The sequence below is a fragment of the Epinephelus fuscoguttatus genome, linkage group LG17 (genome assembly GCF_011397635.1).
Source record: "Epinephelus fuscoguttatus linkage group LG17, E.fuscoguttatus.final_Chr_v1".
Classification (NCBI taxonomy): Eukaryota; Metazoa; Chordata; class Actinopteri; order Perciformes; family Serranidae; genus Epinephelus; species Epinephelus fuscoguttatus.
Window position 1 is genome coordinate 6,566,485 of NC_064768.1, and position 20,801 is coordinate 6,587,285.

The 20,801-nt window shown below is 39.2% G+C and overlaps 1 protein-coding gene across 2 annotated transcripts in view; it reads right to left on the reverse strand.

Moving 5' to 3' along the window:
- Positions 1–20,801, reverse strand: part of LOC125904248 (F-actin-uncapping protein LRRC16A) — an 83,255-nt gene that overhangs the window by 52,068 nt on the left and 10,386 nt on the right. The window contains exons 3-5 of one of the 2 annotated variants that reach the window (XM_049601531.1): positions 12,978–13,028; positions 1,707–1,766; positions 1,237–1,358 (exon numbers count right to left, since the gene is read on the reverse strand). In XM_049601531.1, the coding sequence (XP_049457488.1) occupies positions 1,237–1,358; positions 1,707–1,766; positions 12,978–13,028 (233 nt within the window). Of the gene's footprint in view, positions 1–1,236; positions 1,359–1,706; positions 1,767–12,977; positions 13,029–20,801 lie in introns of those variants that run through there. The other variant, XM_049601533.1, reaches the window with a different exon arrangement.

The window sequence follows — 20,801 nt, forward strand, 5'->3', positions numbered from 1 at the left end:
TGAGTAGAAAAGAAGACATTCGATGACGTAATGTTGGGATTTGGGCGAGACAGACCAACATTTTTCAACATTTTAACACATTTTTCGATGAAATGATTAGTCGACTAATCGAAGAAATAATCGACAGATTAGTCAACAATTAAAATAATCGTTAGTGGCAGCCCTAGTCCTAATAACACCCCACTATGGAATGCAGGTATGTCTTACTTAGAAATAAATCCATATTTTACCAAGATTGGTTAGAGAACAGAATATGGTCTGTAATGCATTTGTTAGATAACACTGGAAATATTATACCCTTTGCAGAATTCTGTTCCAAATTTAATCTTAATGACAGAAGGCAATACGATATTGTAATCAAAGCAATTCCTCAATCTATAATTATAATGTCCAATAACTTATATCAAAGTCATATTAACCCAAATCTTCCTTCACTTTTGGTGAATGGTCATAATCTCAATAGCTTAAAGTTGCCTAACGTCACAATATGGCAAACCTTTATTAATGAATTACATCCATTCTCAACAAACAGAAACTCAATTCTACAATTATTCTCTAAAAAGGAAGCTGAGAATTTAAAGTCCAAATTTTTTAAGTATCCAATTGCACCGAAATAAAGGAAGTTCACTTTGAAATTCTTAATGGAATACACCCTTCTGCTGAATTTTTATGATGTCGTTTTGGTTTAGAGCATAACAACTGCTCATTCTGTAATGATGAAATTGAAACTACGGAACATTTATTTTATGACTGTAAATGTATTAATGTCTTTTGGGAAGATTTACATGACTGGTTATTCCCTAAATGTGTCAATTTCTCTAATTTAACAAAAGAGAATATTTTATATGGTATGCCTGTTAAAGATCCTTGGAATTAATACATCATGCTTACAAAATTCTTTATACATAAGAAAAAAAATCATGAAAACAAAACCCCAAATATATGTTTTTCATAAGGAGTTATGCCATTATTTTTCATCTCTAAAATGCATGAAGAAAAATACAGGTTGGCTGCTGTGAAGCTTTATAATTAAGTAATTAATCTCACAGAGTTCCCCTAGTTCTCTCACTTTATTTCCTTTTTTTTTTTAATTCACTTATGTATTTATTTTCTTTATTTTCATTATTTGTGTAAACTTGGCTTGTCTGTAGCTTCTATAATTGTATAAGACACTGTACTGTGCCAAATTGTTTCGTACATTTGTCAATAAAAAAATAAAATAAAAAAAAAACGTACACAGGTGAGCCAGTGGGACAGATCCGGTGAACACAGCTACCAATGTGAGCGATCACCTCGTCCACTTCCTCCGCCGAGCCCAGCCGGAGATTCCATGGACCGCGCTCGTACTCCAACAGCAGCTGCAGGGGGGCGACACAAACAAGGCAACATGAAACAAATGAGTCAAAATACTGCCAAGGTGATAAAACGAATCCACGCTGTCATCATGATTCCCCGAAACAGGCTAAGCAGGTGAGTACAGCTGAGACCAGTTATCCTCATTGAAACAACATGTGTTTAAAGAATTAATCAATAAATCTTTAATGCTGGGATAATTCCCGAAACAGGTGGTGGTAAAAGACATCAGTGATTCTTGTGTGTGTGTGTGTGTGTGTGTGTGTGTGTAGCTTTTAAGATGTGGTCCAGGTGTGGTCAGGTGTGTCATCACTGTACTGCACAATAAGTGTTGCACTATTGTCAGTGTGTACCTGAGTGGGCTTGTTGCTGCTGATTCCCTGGATATCCAGGAAGCTGAAGGAGTGTTCAACCTGAAATAAAAAAGGAGGAGACAGATTGTGAAATTAAACATATTATCAACCTCTTTTATTTCGACATCACGTCCGTAGAGACATCAAATAAGGCAACATGTTTATGAAAAACAGAATGTTGCCTTATTTTTTCATTTAACAAGTCAACTTACAAATGGAAACTTTTTTGTCCCAAAGGAAAATGTGCTCTCCACATTGTGAACACTTCTCAGGAAAAACCTAAACTGGTTCACTTCCTGAGAACTGGAGAATTTTCCCAGGAAATATTTACTGGCCACAGACAGTGTGTGTGAGTCAAATCTTTCATTTACTGGACGCAGAGAGATTTCAGGTCACGCACATACACTCCTTGGGTTAATGGCTTTTAATGTCTGAAGTTTGGTTTCATATAAAAATACTCAAATTTTAACAATGTGGGAACACTTTTTCCCCCACATGGAGACAAATCCACCTGTCACCTCACCTACATGTTGAGCTTCTAAGCCACAATATTTGTATTTGGAGGTTCATGCCTTCATTTTACAGATGAAAGCGTAGATGGAGGACAGAAAATCAAATAAAAGGGAGAAGAGGGAAGGATGACATGAGTTTCACAGTATTTGACTGCACAGCTGTATTTTGGAACAACTGAATTCAACAGAGAGCTGCTTGAGGTCACAGCCAGCTGTTGCTGTTTTGTTAGCACATCTGGTCATCCACGATATCTAACATTCTATATATTCAAGTGTACGTGGACACATACATTTGTGTATTTTTGATTTTTCATTGCCTGGGCCCCTCAGCTCCAGTGAAGGGAAAGCTTTAAGGAATATTTAAATTTTTTTGAGGCAGGGTTGTATGAGGTACTTATCCACAGTCAGTGTATTTCCTACAGTGGATGTCAGTCAGCATGCCCCCAGTTTGGAGAAGCAGACTGAAGTACCACCTAGGAAGATAAAGCAATGTGCTGCTGTGCTGTGAATGGGGTCAGCCAGGGGCGATTCTAGGATCAGAAGTTTAGGGGTGCTGAGCACCCAGAGAGCTGCCCAGCCAGCCAAGATAAAGTTCACTGTTTTGTACATTTTAACGCAGTTTCATTCCCACATTTGTGAAAGAAAAGCACAACACATAAAGGTTATTTAAATGCTGAGCCACAGCAAAAGAGGAATGGATTGGAATCATAAAAGAAACATATCGTAACCCTAATTTCTGGGGGAAGACAACTCATTTTGATACAGCAGCTCCTCAACATACACATAAACAGTATGTATGTTTCTGGAGTAAACCAGCCCCCTATAGTGAGTACCAAAAATACCAAAAATGGACCTTGGACTTATTTTTTGGACTTTTATTTGAAATGCAATGCACAACATGTAACATTAACACATTAACAGTAATTGACTTTTTCAATGTTTGCCTCTGGCTTTTTCCTTCTTGTCTGTATTATATAATACAAATACATAAATAAAAAAACACTTCAAAAAAGAAAAGTGCTTGAAATCTACAAAATAATAATAATTAATACACACAATAGGAGTTATAATGTTAATGGGCATCCAGTCAGTTAGCTAGTCAGTAGCACCTTGGCTTTAATATTAACACATGCACATAACAGCTAGCAACCAAGTATTGTATGGTTTTGACTGCTCCTGTGTTCAGCGATAATAAATTACTGTTTTCCTCAGCGGAGTCTGGCTTCCTGGGGCGGCTGTGGCTTAGAGGTAGAGTGGGTTGTCCACTAATTGGAGGATCAGCAGTTCAATCCCCGGCTCCTTCAGTCTGCATGTCGAATTAGTCTTGAGCAAGATACTGAACCCCAAATTGCTCCTGATGGCTGTTCCATCTGTGTGTGAGTAGTAAGTGGCACCTTGTATGGTAGCCTCGGCCACCAGTGTATGAATGTGTGTGTGAATGGGTGAATGTGACTCGTAGTGTGAAAAGCTCTTTGAGAAGACTAGAAGACTCAGAAGACTAGAAAGGCGCTACACAAGTATAGGTCCATCCATATACCATTACTTTCAAGAGAGCGATATAACATCTTTTGATTCTCATTGGAAATCACTGTCTGATGGTAAGGTAAAGTGGTGAAAACATTCTAGATATTGCACACACATAAACTCATATTCATCTTTTTAGGTGCCTCAAATACATTTTGCTGCTCCTCCATCCACAGAAGTACACTGCTAAGCTTGCGTGGTGGTACCCCTGTCGGTTTCTCCAAACTGGGGACGTGCTGACTGACATCTACTGTACGTATCTTTTAATGCTACAGCATATAGGATATTTAAGACAATAGTTTGCTTCCAACATTGTGGAAACACTGTGTTTTGCCTTTTCGTGTTTCAACATAACGTCACGCCTGTGCACAAAACCAGCTCCATGAAGAAATAGTTTTCTTAGTTTGGTGTGGAAGAACTTGACTGGTTTGCTAAAAGCCCTGATCTCAACCCCATGTAACGCCTTTGGGATGAGGTGGACTGTGAGACAGAAATGATCACACAACATCAGAGTGGACCTCAGTGATGCTCTCGTGTCTCTATGGGAACTAATCTCTGCATCAGGTTCAACATGTGGTGGAAAGACTGAGTGGAGGCTGTAAATGACCATGGTTTTTTTCACATATGGCTGGATTGCTGAGGTATCCACATACTTTTGGTCTGGTTTTATATTATCAAGCAAATAACAGTAAAGCCTCTCTCCCACCAGACAAAACAAAACAAAAAAAACCCCACAAAAACAAAAACAGAAGAAAAAAAAAACACCCACTAAAATCTGCCATTTGTCTTTAGTGGAAAAAGTTACAATTGTCACTAATTCCCGGGACAAAGTGCTCTGCAGAAGTCGCAGATATTTATCTGCTCCAGCTCTGTTCAGCAGTAATGGAAATACGACAAGGTAATTTTTACATTTTGATGTATGGTCTAAAGATACCGTCTGTCTCCGTCTAAGCAGTGCTCAAACATCTTTCCAAATTTCTTGGCACTGAGTTAAAAAGAGAGACTGAATGAATGAGAGATATGAAAAAGAAGAAACAATTGTACCATTTTCACTGGCATCCATGCTGCTTTCTACTGTTTACTTACCAGTTTTCTGGGGCATCCATGATGCCCAACATGACATACCAATAAATTAAAAAAAAAACAACAACAGAAAGGCCTACTCATCTAATGCGGAGCTATGTACATAGCCGAATCACTGGCATTAGAGTGGGGCAGGGATGTTGCTTTTCTATAGATGATGAAGTTAGCATCACCTTGGTTTCCTGGAGTAGCTGCACTACCTGAGCAACTTCTGTGGGCTGCAGATACCACCTCATGATACCACTAGTGGTGAGGCCACTGGAAAAATGCAAACTAGCCAAGAATCAACCAGAAAGGACACAGAGAGGGAAATGGTCTGTGGCCACCACCTGCAAAACCATTCCTAAATAGGGGTTGTCTTGGTAATTGTCTCTCCCGTCCTCCTATTGTCTGTCCAATTTGCACAACAGCAGGTGAAACTGATTCACAATCAGTATTGCTTCCTAATTGGACAGGTTGATATCCCAGGAGTTTGACTGACTTTGAGTTACACTGTGATGATTGTGTGTTCACTTTATTTTTTTGAGCAGTGTACTTATGGAAGGCAAACATCCTCTGAATGCTTGAGGTCTCTTGTTTGTGGCTGTTAAGCTTCATGAGGCTGTGGTTATCTTAGAGGTCACTATAGGTTATTTCATACAGTAAGGCCAAGTTTCAAAAAAAAAGGTTTCACTATAATGAAATGGCTACTATGGGAGCTAACATCATCACATATGAATAAAACTGGACTTATTTAATCCGCAAGAGTCTAAGCTTTACAGTCAGGCACAATTGATGCAATTCCATGACTGTGTAGGGAGTCCAGTATACAGAAATATTCAAATACAATAGCTGAAAATAACACATTTGTACTACATGAGAAACAACAGTATGGGGCTAGCATAAAGTGGGCATGCCTATAAACAGGAGACTCACCGGTACATGTAGATCCCATTTTTATTCAGATATCTTGAGTTGAGCGGTCAAGGGACCCTTGTGAAAATGGCCATACCAGTTTTTCCCTCACCCAAATGTAGCCTAACTTTGTAGAGTTATTTAACCCCTTAACAACATGCTAGTATGATGTGGTTGGTGCCAGTGGATTCTTACATCTAAATGCCCAGACACACCAAACCGACACGAAATTACTAGTGGTGATGAAAGCTGACTGTTGCGTCACCTCATGTTGCCTGTGCCTTGGCAAAAAAGTAGCACATGAACACACCAAAAAGACCACAGCCAATAAGTACATATGTTCTGCACCTGTGTGAGAGGAAATAACTCTCCACACCAGCAGACAGCAGTTGTTTGTATTCGTCATTCAAAAAGGAAAACCAGAAGACCGGTATGATGCTAGCCAGTCAGCACATTAACAACACAATGCAATGTTGAAAGAAGAGAGCATATTTGCACCAGTGAACAACAACACAAACCATCAGGAAACATTTCTGTTAAAGAGTTCAATGACTAAAGAAAAATAATCTTATCTTATGTAAGAATTTGTTTTGGTCTTACCCCCTCTTGGCTTTAGCTGTTTGTTTACTTTGCTTACTTCCCATTCTCTTTTCATGCGCTGAGCTGAACTGACCATCAGAGTGATTTCATACATCAACAGGCTCTACTGTCATTGATTCAACATGCTGAATCGGCTTAAAAAAGCCAACAAGGGATGATGAGGGCCAACAGTGCTGGACGCACCACAAAGACTAGGGAGACAGGTGCTCACCGACAGCCCAACGTTAACTGATAACCCACTGTTGGCTTGGTGTGTCAGGGCCTCAAGGAATTCACTCTAGCTCTATCCGCTACAGCCTCTGAAAGACCATATTAGCCGAAGACACCAGAATCCTCATGGAGTGAACGTGGTCAAAAGCTTTTCCAGAAAAATGCTGGAATACAAATCATTTATATGTAGATGACACTGTCATTTACATGCATGCTCCCTTCATAGTGCAGAGCTTCAGACTGTACTTCAGTCATTACAAACCGCTCTGCTGGGATTAAAACTGTTTTTAAATGCTCAGAAAACAAAGTTCATGGTGTTCTCAAAAGCTCGCTCCCAGCTGCATGACGATTTTAGCATTTTCACTTCTGATGGTAAATCCATTCAAAGAGTGTCCTCATACAAGTACTTGGGTATATGGAGAGATGACAAGCTTTCAATTAATGTACATATTGCTGCTCTAGTTAGGAAGCTTAAAGTGAAGATCGACTTTTATTTTATTAAGTCTTGTTTGACTTTCAGTGCTGAGAAAACAAATTGTGGAAGCTACTTTTCTGTCTGTGATTGACTATGGTGACATACTGTATATGCATGCAACCTCCTCCATTTTACATAGCCTTGTTTCAGTTTACCATGCATCTCTAATTTTATTAAAAATGCAGAGTCCCTTACTCATCACTGCACTTCTGTACCCTTCTGTGTGTCAGTTACCAGCTATGCTTCTCCAAATGGTTGCTTGTCCCCTGGGTTTTAACAGATCTGGGCAAAATTGCTTTCTCCTATTCTGCACCATGGACATGGAACAATATTCAAAAAGATCTAGAATTAGAAACACGGGTTTTGTGACAACACACACATAGTTGATGTTTTGTGATGGATTTTGTATTATATGTTATATTTGTTGCATTTTAAATGTGTTTTGATTGGCTGCTACCTCGGCTAGGTAAGTAAGTAAGTAAAGTTTATTTATATAGCACCTTTCACAGATACAAAATCACATAGTGATTTACATTAAAAGCAAAAACACAGCTTAAAAGTATAAAATTAAAAATAGTAATAACAATCATACAATATAAATAGCAAGACCAACAGGCAAGTGTAAAAACGATCACAAAAGAAACAAAAAGTCTCTCTTGTAAAAGAGATTTTCAGTCTAAATGGTACTTCCTGGTTAAATAAAGGTTAAAAAAATAAATAAAATAAAAATTCATTCTAATAATTTCATTATACAATTATCAATAATGCTTCAAAAAGAAATCTATCCATGGCTCTTCCACATCAAAGGTTGTGAGCAGATGCGTGATTTACATGTTCATTAAATGAACTAGTAGCAGAGACATTGATATGAAGCTGGACGTTATTATACCAAGAACTTGGACAAACCCCGGGGACAGGAAACAAAACACAAACAATGGGAATGTGAAAACAACAGCTAACAAATACTCTGCTGAACAAACGTCTAGAGCACAGAGTCACAACCTCACAGAGTTTCCTTTGAATCCAGGGAGAGAAAGTAAAAATAACCAACTTATTAACCCGCTGCCAACAAAAGTACAAGTGAAAGGGAGGAGAAAGGGAGATAAATAAAGACAGGAAGATGTGGAGACGGAGGAACAGAGAGGAGTTATTAAAAAGAAATTGAAAGATGGAAAAAAAACAAGGAGTGAATAAAAGAAAGAAAAGAGAAACAATGTAGGGGCATGATGATGAACAGATAGAAGAGACAGAATAAGAAAGAGACCACAAAAGTGGGATAAAGAGGAGAGATAGGAGGGAGGTAAGCATGAGTTCAGACTTTATCTACAGAAACAGAAACAGAGAGAGCATGACGGGCAGAGAGAGACACCGTGCCCCCTCCCCTCCTTTCCTTGCCAGCTGTTAAATTCCACCATTGTCTTTTTTTCTCCCTCTGCTGCCGGGACAGTCCACACTGAGGAACAAACCACCCTCTGTTTCTCTCTCACACACACACACACACACACACACACACACACACACACACACACACAGAGTTAGAAAAACCACCGGCCCACTCTGGAACAACAGATCAGGGGTTAGCTACCAGAGGGAAGTCACTGGATTTTATCTAGAGGTTATTTAACTTATTTCATGCACAAATAATGCTGCGGTTTTTAAACTGTATTCAATACGTGCATATATTGTCCAACATTTTTAAAGACCAAGCTAACACGTAAAAAACTAGAATTGCCATCCCTGCCGTTGTATGCCTCCGCACACCAGTCAAGTTTCTCTTACAATTTACATCCGTGTCTGTGAAAACATGAACGCTTCACACACAGAAGAGAAGCAGATTAGTGTCATCAATACAGTATCTGACCAAATGTATCCCCTTCTGTTCTTGAGATTTGATGTTGAATAATGCATAGAGAGAAGTTTTATGCAGAACATTATGATGTCACAGTGAAGTTGACCATTTTATCCTATTAGACATTTGCATGAATTTTTGTCATAATAAGCATATGAATTTGTGAGTGGCTAGTGTTAGTGGCTAAAAACATATTTTGTGAGGTCACTGTGACCTTGACCTTTGACCACACAATTCTCAATTTCAATCTCAATTCAGGTTATTCTTCAGTCCAAGTGGACAGTTGTGTCAAATTTAAAGAAATTCCCTTATGGCGTTCTTGAGATATCGCATTCACAATAATGAGACAGACAAGGTTACTATGACATTGACCTTTGACCCCCAACATCTGATCAGTTTAAGAAGAGATGAGAGCTTAATTCAGGTGTTCTTGACATCGCATTCAAAAAAATGAGATGGATGCATTACGGAAGGATGACCTTGACCTCTGACTACTTAAATATAAAATCTAGATTTTGGCTTCCCACAATTAAATGAACGTAACTGATTGTGATGTTGACATTTAAAATGTGAATTAGAATAGAAACTCCACTGCACATCAACCAAAGAGCATCCTAATCTAACAGCCATGGCAGCTGTCATGAGCCCAGCAGCAACCTGTGAAAAACTTTCCTGAATGTTGCAGCTGCAGTCCAGAAAAAAATGATTTATATACAACAGAGAGCAGACGATAATTGATGTCTAGAGCAGAAAGTGAAAAGCTAGTCCGTCTGTATGGATTATTATCTGCTGTTTGGAAATATTTTGGATCTAGAGTGCAAGAGACTTGTGTCTGTGGAACCAAGCAACACAACTAATTTGTTAAACCAACTGATAAAAAAACAACACAAACTGGACAATGATTGAGGTATTAAGGCCAAGAGGACATATGTCCTCCATGCCAGCAATGCTGTACAGGGCATCACTGTATCCATCCAGTGAATTCAGGTGAAGAAGAACCCTATTTTAAGTCTTATTTTGCTGCAAATATTTGTCAGTTAGCAGGAATGTAGCACAACATGGAAGTGAAAGCAGTGCTCTGTTGATTTAAATGTAAAAGTGAAGTAAAAATGTTTTGTCCCTAATAACTGAGATAAACAATCATGATCTCAGTGTTGATCAGAATAATCATGATTATCATTTTGACCATAATTGTGCAGTCCTAGTCGCACTTGGTGGTAGCTTTGCTTTTTAAAAATGTCAGGTTTTTGCTGGATGTCCTGATTCTCTCTGACCAATCAGTGCTTCACACTTCACCCTCTGGTATTGGCTCAGCTCGTTTTGAGCCTCGACCAACGTGTTACTAAAAAAAGTACCAGGCACTAGCAGGTACTTACCACATCTTAAATTAGTATAAAACCACAAAGAGTAAGTGGAGTTGATCTGTGCTGTACCATGCAGTGGAGATGCAGCAATAATCTGCACTGTTACAAATTCTGGGCTGCGAGCAGACGGTGTGCACAGAACCTGCAGAGATAGACATCTTCTATGCCAAGTGGTAAGAGGTCACGATCTGTGGTGACTGTGCTGGGAGACACAGCAGGATGTGGGTTTTAAATCAGAGACCTCTCAGTCCCAAATCCACCATCCAACATCCAGAGTTAGTTTCAGTATGAGCAAACTCCAGAGTATTATTTACATGTTATCTGGCCTGATTCACACATTCATTAGTCAGAGGCCAAAAACTTGCAGGGTTACCAGAGCGCCATTAAAATTGAGCCTGAGAAAAAGGAAACAGAGTCAGTTATTTTAGAGCTGTATGCAACCACAGGTTCACTTCTCTTTTAATAACACAGCACTCTGATGACCCATAATTTCTAAAGCAATTTATGAAGCTTAACACTGGGAAGTGCGCAAGTTCAAGCTTCAGTCTGAACGGGTTTTGTGACTTGTAACCTGAGGTGTTTGTCATTACCTAATGTCTGCTCTTCTATAACTTGAAAATCGGGAGAAACCAATCAAGAAATCAGTTTTCATCTCTACTATCCATTGAACGTGTATTCATTTTAACTGCTGGATAAGATCTATGACAGTATTTCATTAGGACGTACATCACAGAAAACATTTTGTCTTTACTTTTTTACTATTTCAAGCATGTTTTTCTCCCCGTCTGTCTGTTGCTTGCCCTGCAGGTTGAACTTTTCTTCCTCTCACTGTTTTCCTTTCCCACAGGCTGAATTCTCACAGCTGCATTGTGGGTAAAACTATCAGATGTCTCCATATGGTGGGACATGTTTGCATGTGGGTAGAGAGACATAGAAAAGAGGAAAGACAATAAATATCAAGTCAGACACAAAGATGACCAGGAAGAAGTCGAGGAATAAATACAGACACAGCACTAATGTGGGTTTATGAAGTGTGATATGAGGAATAAAGACACAGATTATTTAAAGCATTGTGAGAACTTAAAACAGAAAGAAAGTTAAAAGGTTAAATACATTCAAATAAAGACTTTGTTAAAATTAGGCGACGCAAATGTCATCAGTTTTGCAGCTATTTGGTCTTAAACCAAAGTACCAGACAAACTAACCTGCTGGTGGCGCTAGATGTTAACTCAGAGTGATTACAATTCATCCTGAGGGGAATATGAATGTGTGTATCGAACTTCATGGTCAGTCCAACACGTAGTTACCAAGACATTTCACTCAAACCCACAAACATGAAGCTCATGGTGCCACTACAGAAAAAGGTATCACCAAAGTCATTAGAGCTGAGGGCTGCCCCCGACTAAAAACTTTCCCAGTTGACCAATAGTTGTCAATTAGGGCCATTAGTCGACCAGTCACCTGCATGTTCATGATATTAATTTAATTATTAAATGATATATTTTGGGCGGGGCAACACAATGGTTTGAGTTGAAGGTGTGAGAAAGAATAGTATCAGTAACATTGTTAACACTGTTACATTACAGAGAAATACAAAACCGCACTAAAGAACCTTCCTTAATATAGGCCTATATTTTATCTACAAGTGCACGTCACACACTGAGCGAGCCGCCTGTTAATGATGCTGTATGCAAAGCAGTAATGATTGTGCTAAGTGGCTAATGGGCATGTAGCTACTTCCATGTTTCACATGATATGTCATGTTTGTAGTCGACGAATGAAGATGAGTTTACATATCACCTTGGGTTCGTCCTTGGTGCTGGGTGCTACTCCTGTGCCTTTTTTGTACCAGCTTTCAAGAGTGCCACAGCAGGTTGCGTTTAAGGCTGCTAAGCAACCTTAACAAGCATCTTATAGCCTATTTTCCTGAAATCCTGAGAGCAGAGCTGATCTTCTTCCAGGCACTGTTTATAAGTGTGTAGGCCTATCGACTGTGGGACAGATGTAAAGCTCTGGGTAGCCCTGCACGAAAATGATCAACTTTTCTGTATTTATCAGACTGAATATTTACAGAAGAAGGGAAAGATATCTGTCGGCTGTGATTGGTTTGTAATATGACTCCCTCCTGACTGCTGGGCATGGCCTCTTCCTGTGTCTGTCCTTTTAAATTAAATTCCCACATGGTCCAGTTATACAGGTTTTGATTTATTTGACAAGGTGCATCTCCTAGAGTTTCATGTTTTGTTTTGTTTTTTTCTGCAGCTAAGTGACCAATGAAATCTTTTTATTATCTAGAAACAATTAGGTTTCTAGTCCACTAGCGTTTGGTCGACTATTTGGGGGCAGCCCTGGTAGAGTTCCTCCTCTGGGAATCATTAATGTCTGCATCATGGCAATCCATCCAATAGCTGTCACCTGATTCTATCTGTGTGTGCGTGTGTGTGTGCGTGTGTGTGTGTGTGTGTGTGTGTGCGTGTTAAAGTGTCAGGAAAGTGCTCTGACTTGTTGTGGCCCCTGTTCATGTAAAAACAGGACGAAAAGTGAAAATGAGGCAACCTGACTGTGGAGGAACAAGCAGCAGCATGTCTGTCATGACCAAATAACAAACATTCCCAAAGAGGAGAAAGAGCAAGAGGGAGATAGGGAGGAGGAGAGGAAGAAAGTAAAAGAATAGTAAGGAATGACAAGAGAAAGACAAAGATCAGAGACAATTTTTCTTTGTGGATGGAGAGAATGAAGATAAGGATTAGATTTACTAACCTTGGAGGGGACCCGTGCTGTCAATAGATAGGCTCGATGTGATGCCAGGGCCTGAGGACAGAGACGGAGACATATTAGACAGAAAGATAGGCAGATGGAACTTCTCACTAAATAAAAGAACTGTAAACTCGAGACTTGTTCATATCTGCTCTGAGATTAAACCAAATCTTCATACACAGATATCTGCAAATATTCAGAATCTGGTGGCAATGGGACAAGAATTTCGTATCCGAAGCGTTCTGGTTTCTGTTTGTAGTTTGAGTAGTATTGACCAATCGTGGAGATCCACAGAGACATGTGGAGATCAAAAGAGCTGAAAGGCATTGGCAAAATGCAATATGGGGTCAAATCTGCTATTGCCTTACATTATATATAAGTATATATATTATTATATATTATTATTATATTATTCATTCATTCAGATTATTCATGAGGGCGTTGAGGCAGTGAGTGCACATTACAGCTGCTCACTGAGCAGCTTCCAGCATGTTTATAACTGACCAAATCAGTAACTTCTTCTCATCACAAGTATGTGAATTGGTGTGTTATGGTTTGAAAGGGTGCATGTTAAATAATCCATGTCAGCACACTTTTACTGTGATGAGATTTTAATGAAGAGAAGGAGAGAGAGGGACAGAGGCGACGGGAGGCTAAGCCAGCTGCGGTATTTACGCAAACCCTCCAAAGAAGACAGAGGTTACTCCAGGTCACACTGATCATAGTCAGATGTGAGGTTGTCTCTAAGTGACAGGAGAGCCTGACGATGTGAACACCCTGTGTTCAATTTATAAAGCCTGGAAACATCCTGGTTCAGGTGTTTCAAAGATGTGAGTGCAGGTTGACTTGTGTGAATGAGCAGGTGAAAGAGTCCATGAAGGCAGACTACATAACAGAAAACAGATGGGTAACAGTGAGAAATCTGGATCATAATGAAGTGCCAGCAGGCTTTGATGTAAAATGGTCAAAACAGCAGATTTTTTTCCATTCAGGCAATGTCATGATAACCCGGTAGACTGTGGATTGTAGAACCACAGGGATGTGTTTGTTGATTTCTAAGTGAGTTCAGGTTTACTGATTATTATCATTGATTATGTCATTTATCAGAGTCCGAAATATAAAGCTCTGGAGTGTGGCTCAGTGGCTGGTAGGTGGGCACTGTGTGCCATGTACATTATTATGAAATTAATCGCAGAAGTAAAAGCTGGAAATTCAAATGAGCGGTTTCAGGCAGGTCAGGATCTGTGTGCCTGTGGGGAGACAGAACTCCCTTTAGACTGGACTTTTTTTTTTTTTTTTTTTTTTTTAAATTAGCAGACAAATGCTATAACACTAAAAAATAGGGAAAACACTCCAAAAAGCATAAAAGGTCTCCTTTAAAAAACTGGAGTGAACATCACCCATCTTTACACATTGCAGTCTATTGAAGAGGTAGACATTTAGCTATCCAAGGCAAGTGTACTGTCATTTAGAACCAGTCCAGAGGCAGTGAAATGACTGTTACAGGCAGAGCAGATGTCCTTACAGTCTGTTAAAAAAGTGTGCCCATTAACAATATTGGTAGGAAAAGAGGTATTTTTCCAAACTGATTTAACAGTCTTCCAAAATTTGCTCTGATCATGAGAGGAGCTGGTGAAAGCGAGTATGGTAGTCTGACTTAGCCTTTCTTAATACAGCAGTGCAGCGGTTCCTACGTTTTTTTAACACAAGCTAATGGGAGGGGTTTTTAGACTGCCTCGCTCTAGATCAAGTTTTATTTCTGGAATTAAAAAGAACAGCTAAGTCTGCAGTAAACCATGGACTTGACCTAGCATTTACCCTGTATTTCTTAAAAGGAGCATGTTTATCAACAACCGAATTAAAAACATTTGTAAAATGATTCAAGACAAGTTCTACATCAGGGATTTTGGTAACATTAGACATGGTGCTATGAAACAAGTCATAGAAAAGCCTGATTATGGAGTATTTTCAGATTCCTTCTAGTTAATACATGGGAGGATAATTTCCTAATGCTCACATCTCTGATGCAGGCAATAAGATGATCACTTATGCCAGGGTCAAATACACCACTGAAAATGTATTTACTGGGCTTATTACAGAGAATACTATCAATTAGGCTGGATTTTGAGGTATCATGTGGATTTGATTGTGTGGGATCAGAAATGAATTGTGTCAGATTCTATTACAAATATCTCTAAACTTGTTTGATATAGGCGATAACCAGTCAAGCTTGAGATCACCCAAGATGACTATCTCAGAGGATGAAAAAGGTGACAGCAGTTCAGCCGGCTTAGCCAAGACCTCAGCTGGAGCTGATGGCTGTCTATAGACACCTACAACTATGAGGGTATTATTGAAACCAAGATCAACTTTCAGGGCAATAAAATCAAATAACTTAGGGAGTGAAACACTCTTTAAAACTGCAACTGGGAATCCGAATTTAACATAGACAGCTACACCACCTCCTCTACCTACCCTATCAATTCAAAATAAGTTATAATTATTAATTGCTACTTCTGCATCACTAATACTTTTCTTTAACCACGATTCAGTAAAAATAAGGATATCAGGCACAGACTTAGATTTTAAAAGACCAATGTGATCCATTTTATGTTTTTGTAATAATCTTCTTTATTTAAATGCATCAAACCCAAGCCTCTCCTTGACTTAAAATAATGAGGGTCAAAGACAGTCAGGTTTAAGGCAGTACCCAACAAGTTTCTAATGCAAACACACAATTTTGAGGTCATAGCCTGAAAAAGGGAAACTTGCAGCTTCATCACTAGCTTCATACTAGCTTCAACATTCAGGTGTGGTAGTGGTACCCACTTAATGAAAGCAAAACGAGCCTGGCTATGGAAAATCCTTATTCCTCATATTGTCAAGGTTCTTAAAATTAAAGAGGTGTCAGCTGAGATTGCTCTTGTTTTTGGCTCTGACACAATCCCTGGTGTATTTTTCTTGTGTGTTTTCAGTGTGTTGTGGTTCAAGAAACAATCTGCACTTAATTTTCCTAAAACAAATGAAAACAAATCTGCCCGACACATCACCATGAAACATTTAGTGTGTTTTGCCTCATTTTCAGAAATCATGGCATCGGTTTCTAATGTGCTGGTCTACAGCTGTGGAATGTGGTGTGTTTGTGCACGCCCCAGTGTGTGTGTGTGTTTGTGTGTGTGTGTGTGTGTGTGTGTGTGTGTGTGTGTCCCAACACCCTGTGGCTGCGAGTGGGTTGCTACAGTCAAGTCCCAACAGGAGTTGAAGGCACATTCTGCAGAGTCTTGGTATGTGGTCAAAGGAAAAGAAATATGTACTGAAAATAAAAGAAATAGAAAAAGTGTTTCATTGCACTTCCTTGGTTAAAGTTGACAAGATGTAAACAGAAGGTCTCAGGATCAAGTCAGAACATCTGTCTGCCTTTTTTTTTAATTTTTTAACTTCTTTTCTATTTTTCACACACGCTCATACAGAGAGAGCTGAGGTGAGTCCACATACCTGCAGCTACATGAAACCAGATACCCTGCCACAGAAAGACCCACCTCTTTCTTACCTTTGTGCCTCAGGAAAACAAGGAAGCACCGGTGATACATTCACAGACAGACAGTGACCATCAGATCATGACTCACAGCACCAGCAGCAGCTCCTCTGAGACTGAGCTACTGTAGCCACAGTCATTAAAAATATTTAACAACCACATGCAGCTTTCCTATGGGTCAACCAAAAACTCAGTGCTTAGCTTTCCAGCAGTCACCAGCAGCAACACATCAGAACAACAGAAAGAGTCCACTCAATATTGGTCTCCCTCTGCAGAATTACAAGTCACATGGCGCCCACGCTGCCCCAAAACCTTTTTCCCATACACAATCATTACAAAAGGAATGGCTGTAAATCGATCAATCAGTTTTCCTTAGAGTCGCAAACACTCTAAAATGATTCTTTGAAATATAAGAATTCAACTGGCCTGATAGAACATAATAAGTCCTTTAGAGTAAATTACTTTCAAAACATCTCCCTGAAGAAATTTTTTCCCCATACCGTACATAAGCAAACGTACACAGTATGATAGCTATCAATTTTAACATCACAGTATACCTTAACACTGCTATACCACTGAAACCTTAATGTAATCAGGGTTCTCACACATTTTAATGGACAAAATCTCAAAACTTTTCCATGAATTTTTAAGAAACCCGAATGAAAAACAAATTTTAGAATTTAATTTGAGGACACTGGGACTGGGACTGGGTCCCACTGATCCCAAAATAGCTAAGGGAAATTAAAAATGCATACAAAACACTAGAAAAGCACTCAGAGAGTGCAGACCTCTGCCAAGTAGGTGATATTCCCTCCCCCTCTGCATCAGATTTTGCAGCCTGCATCACAAGTAGGTTATTTGCATCACTATCATTATAAGGCTATATATGCCTTCACCATGGAGACACTGGTGTATTTATTTAGTTTTTATTTTGTACCAATACAGAATATAATATGTTTTTTTGTATTTTTCACTTTCTTTTTTTCCAACACAGAACATTAATTTCAACTTTAGAATTACAACAATATTTAGCAAGTAGAACGAGACATGCTTTTCGACCACCAGATGGCGCTATACATTTTATCATCTGTTCCTTGTTCCATTATCCACCTTTCCTGAAAATTTCATCAAAATCCATTCATAACTTTTTGAGCTATTTTGCAGACAAACAAGCAGACAAACAGACAAACAAACAGACCAACACCGGCGAAAACATAACCTCCTTGGCGGAGGTAAAAAGTTCAGGTCTCAGGAAGTTAAGGAAGGCCTGAAGCCTGAGGTTTTTGCTCACAGGGATTACTTTTGCATACGTTTACTGCATAATTTAAAACTTTTGCAACATTTAACATGAAAATTCAACACTCTAACACCATATATTTGACAGAAAATAAGGAAAACATAATAAGAGGTCTCTGTTAAAGCCATTTTCAGAACAGCAACAGCTGCTTGTCAAAATGCAAGCTCCTGACTTATTTCAGTTAGAGTAAAGGCGTTGTCACAGGGGTTTGTTGTTGCTCCAGGTCACATACATACAAGCACACATACAAGGTAGATTACCTTTATGTGTGTACAGAATGTGCAAATTATGTTGTTCCCCATTCCTAACATTGAGACTGACAAACAAATCTCATCTCTAGCAATAACTTTCTAGGGTATTAAAATGTGCCTCAAAGAAGTAGATTCTGTTCTGCAGTGCCTTGGCATCTGATTCACCTTCACTTCCTGGTTCATATTTTATCTTCTCGCATGTACCTGTAGCAACACACACACACACACACACACACACCATTGCAGGCTCTTGGATTTTTTCCACCCTTAAGGAGCAATAAAATGATTCACTCATGTCATAAATTAACCAGCATATCTACCTTCCTCAGTTTCCTTTGCCGTTTCAGGGAGTTCTCTAAAACAGGACAGAGTTATTATGGCTTTGTATGTTTTCATTTTTGATTAGTTTTCCTTTTTAAAAATTTAGTTTCAATTTATTTTTGTTTCTATTAGTTTCCAAAGTGGGTTTGCTCATTTCATTTTAATTTTTAATATTTATAAATGTTTAGTTGTAGTTCAGTTGTTAATACTTTTAGTATTAGTTTTATTTTTTTAAATTTTTTTAAATTATATAATATGGGTTACTTATCAGGGGCAAGTTCAGAATAGGCTTGTGCTGGTTTGAAAATTTTCCAACCGGTTTGATTTAAAGCCAAATATCTAACCGAACCGATATATCGAATTATATACCTAATTTTACCACTGTGGGTCGCATTTGAGCTATTTTTCCCCAATAAAAGCCCATTATAGGTGTAATGCGCTTAAAATCCACTAGGTGGCAATAATGCTGTATTAACCGCCAATACACACAAGGTTTCACAAGAAGTAGAAGGAGAAGTAGAAGGACACTTCTCTCGCAGCAGCCAGTGTTGCTAACTTAGCGAATTTGTTGCTATATTTAGCGACTTTCCAGACCCTTCTAGCGACTCTTTTTCAAAAAAGTGACTAGCGACAAATCTAGCGACTTTTTCTGATGTTATTGAAGACTTCTGGAGACTCTGTTGTGAGAGCACGTATCATTCTTATTCTTCTCAACGGGCAGTGGATGCTACCATGGGCTCCTCTCTCGCCCCAGAGCACTCAAAGGCGGCCCAGTCCTCCCTCCCAGCAGCAGTCAGAGCAGGAGATGTTAACCCCTCCACGTCCAGACTGCAAGTGAATCGTGCATGCGCGGAATGCTCTGATCCCAACCTGGTTTACAGTCAGGGTGGGATGTAAATGTAAAATTTTCTTTGTCTAATATAAATCACTGAAAGAAGGTTCATTTGTAGTTCTAAACATATTCAGGGTGTTTTTTTACTCAGTTTTTGTCTCTCCCACGACGTTATTCCTCTCTCCTACAGCAGCCATTACAATTATATGCATATGGACAATCATGCAAATTAGACGATGATGTCATTTAGCGACTTTAGGACAGCCAATAGCTACTTTTCTTACTGAGGAGTTGGCAACAGTGGCAGCAGCAGCAGCAGACAGCTGAGCGGAGCTGTGGAGTCCGCCGTCCGTGGAGCCTCTGAGACAAACTAAACAAAACACTTGTAGGCTCCTCCACTTCATTTAAAAACATACGTAAACCTTATTAAGTTGTCATAATGCATGTTACAATGCAAGATAAGTTGAATATAGTCCCTTGACACGCCACTTGATTTGACAACGATCAAAACTAAAGAAATTTTCTGTATAGAGGGTTCAACTTAAATGTTTATTTTAACCCACTCGCTCGTCAGAAATCTACTTGCCTAAAGTCAATTTTTACTTGCCCATATACAAATTGTTTTATATTTTGGTGGTTATCAAATAACAACAAAGACTGAAGTTAAATGTCATGGAAAAAAAGTTTCACCTACCTCTAACGCCACCAAACTACACTCCTGTTTCCAGGAAAATTTAACCTTTGCTAAGCCCCACCCCTTTGTAATGTCAAGCTGTCAGGGCGAGCATGGAGCCCACAATGTAACTAACTGCACTCCCTGAAGAAATATTATCATATTTTTGAAAAAAATTAAATAGTGATCCCAGAGAGAGGCAGACAGAGTGCTCTTCAATATATGTTTGAAGGATATATCCAGGATGTCAAACTGACTGAGCAGCAAAAACAGGTTAAAAACATGAATACAGAGGCTAAAGCCTAACATACAGATCAACACAAACGTGAAGCACCACACTACCTGGTGATCAAGACAGTAGACAGTGAATTTAAAAAGGAAACTTCGCCGATGTTCAACCAGCTGTGTGTCATCACAGTGTGTGCAGATGACTTGTGTTTAGCTTCCCCCGTGCCGCTGCCAGACGGGTGGGGAGCTCTGGGGGAAGCCAAACATTGTCCCTCTGCTAGGGGTCTAACAATCCATCGATCTGGATCGATTTATCAATTTAACAATCAACGAGCCAATGTCATTGATGGAAAGTGAAAATGTCTGGGTCACTGTCAAACAGTGACAGGCAGATGACAAATAGCTGAGAGAGAGAGAGGACAATGTTATTACATGACGTAACATTACCTGCCTGGAGAGCCATCTCACTCTGCTAACTTCTCACTACAGCAACATTAGCTGCTCTATTTCAACAATATCCAGCTGAAAAAATGTGCGTGCAGGCTGAAGTTCAACCGAGCTGTTCTGTCAGGAGATACAGAGACTTAAACCAACGGTAAGTAAGAGAAGTTACATGTCATTTGTTAAGCTATGAGTAGAGGAAAAAAAGTCCACTAGCCGCTAGGGCAATTTATGCAATGTAAACATGCT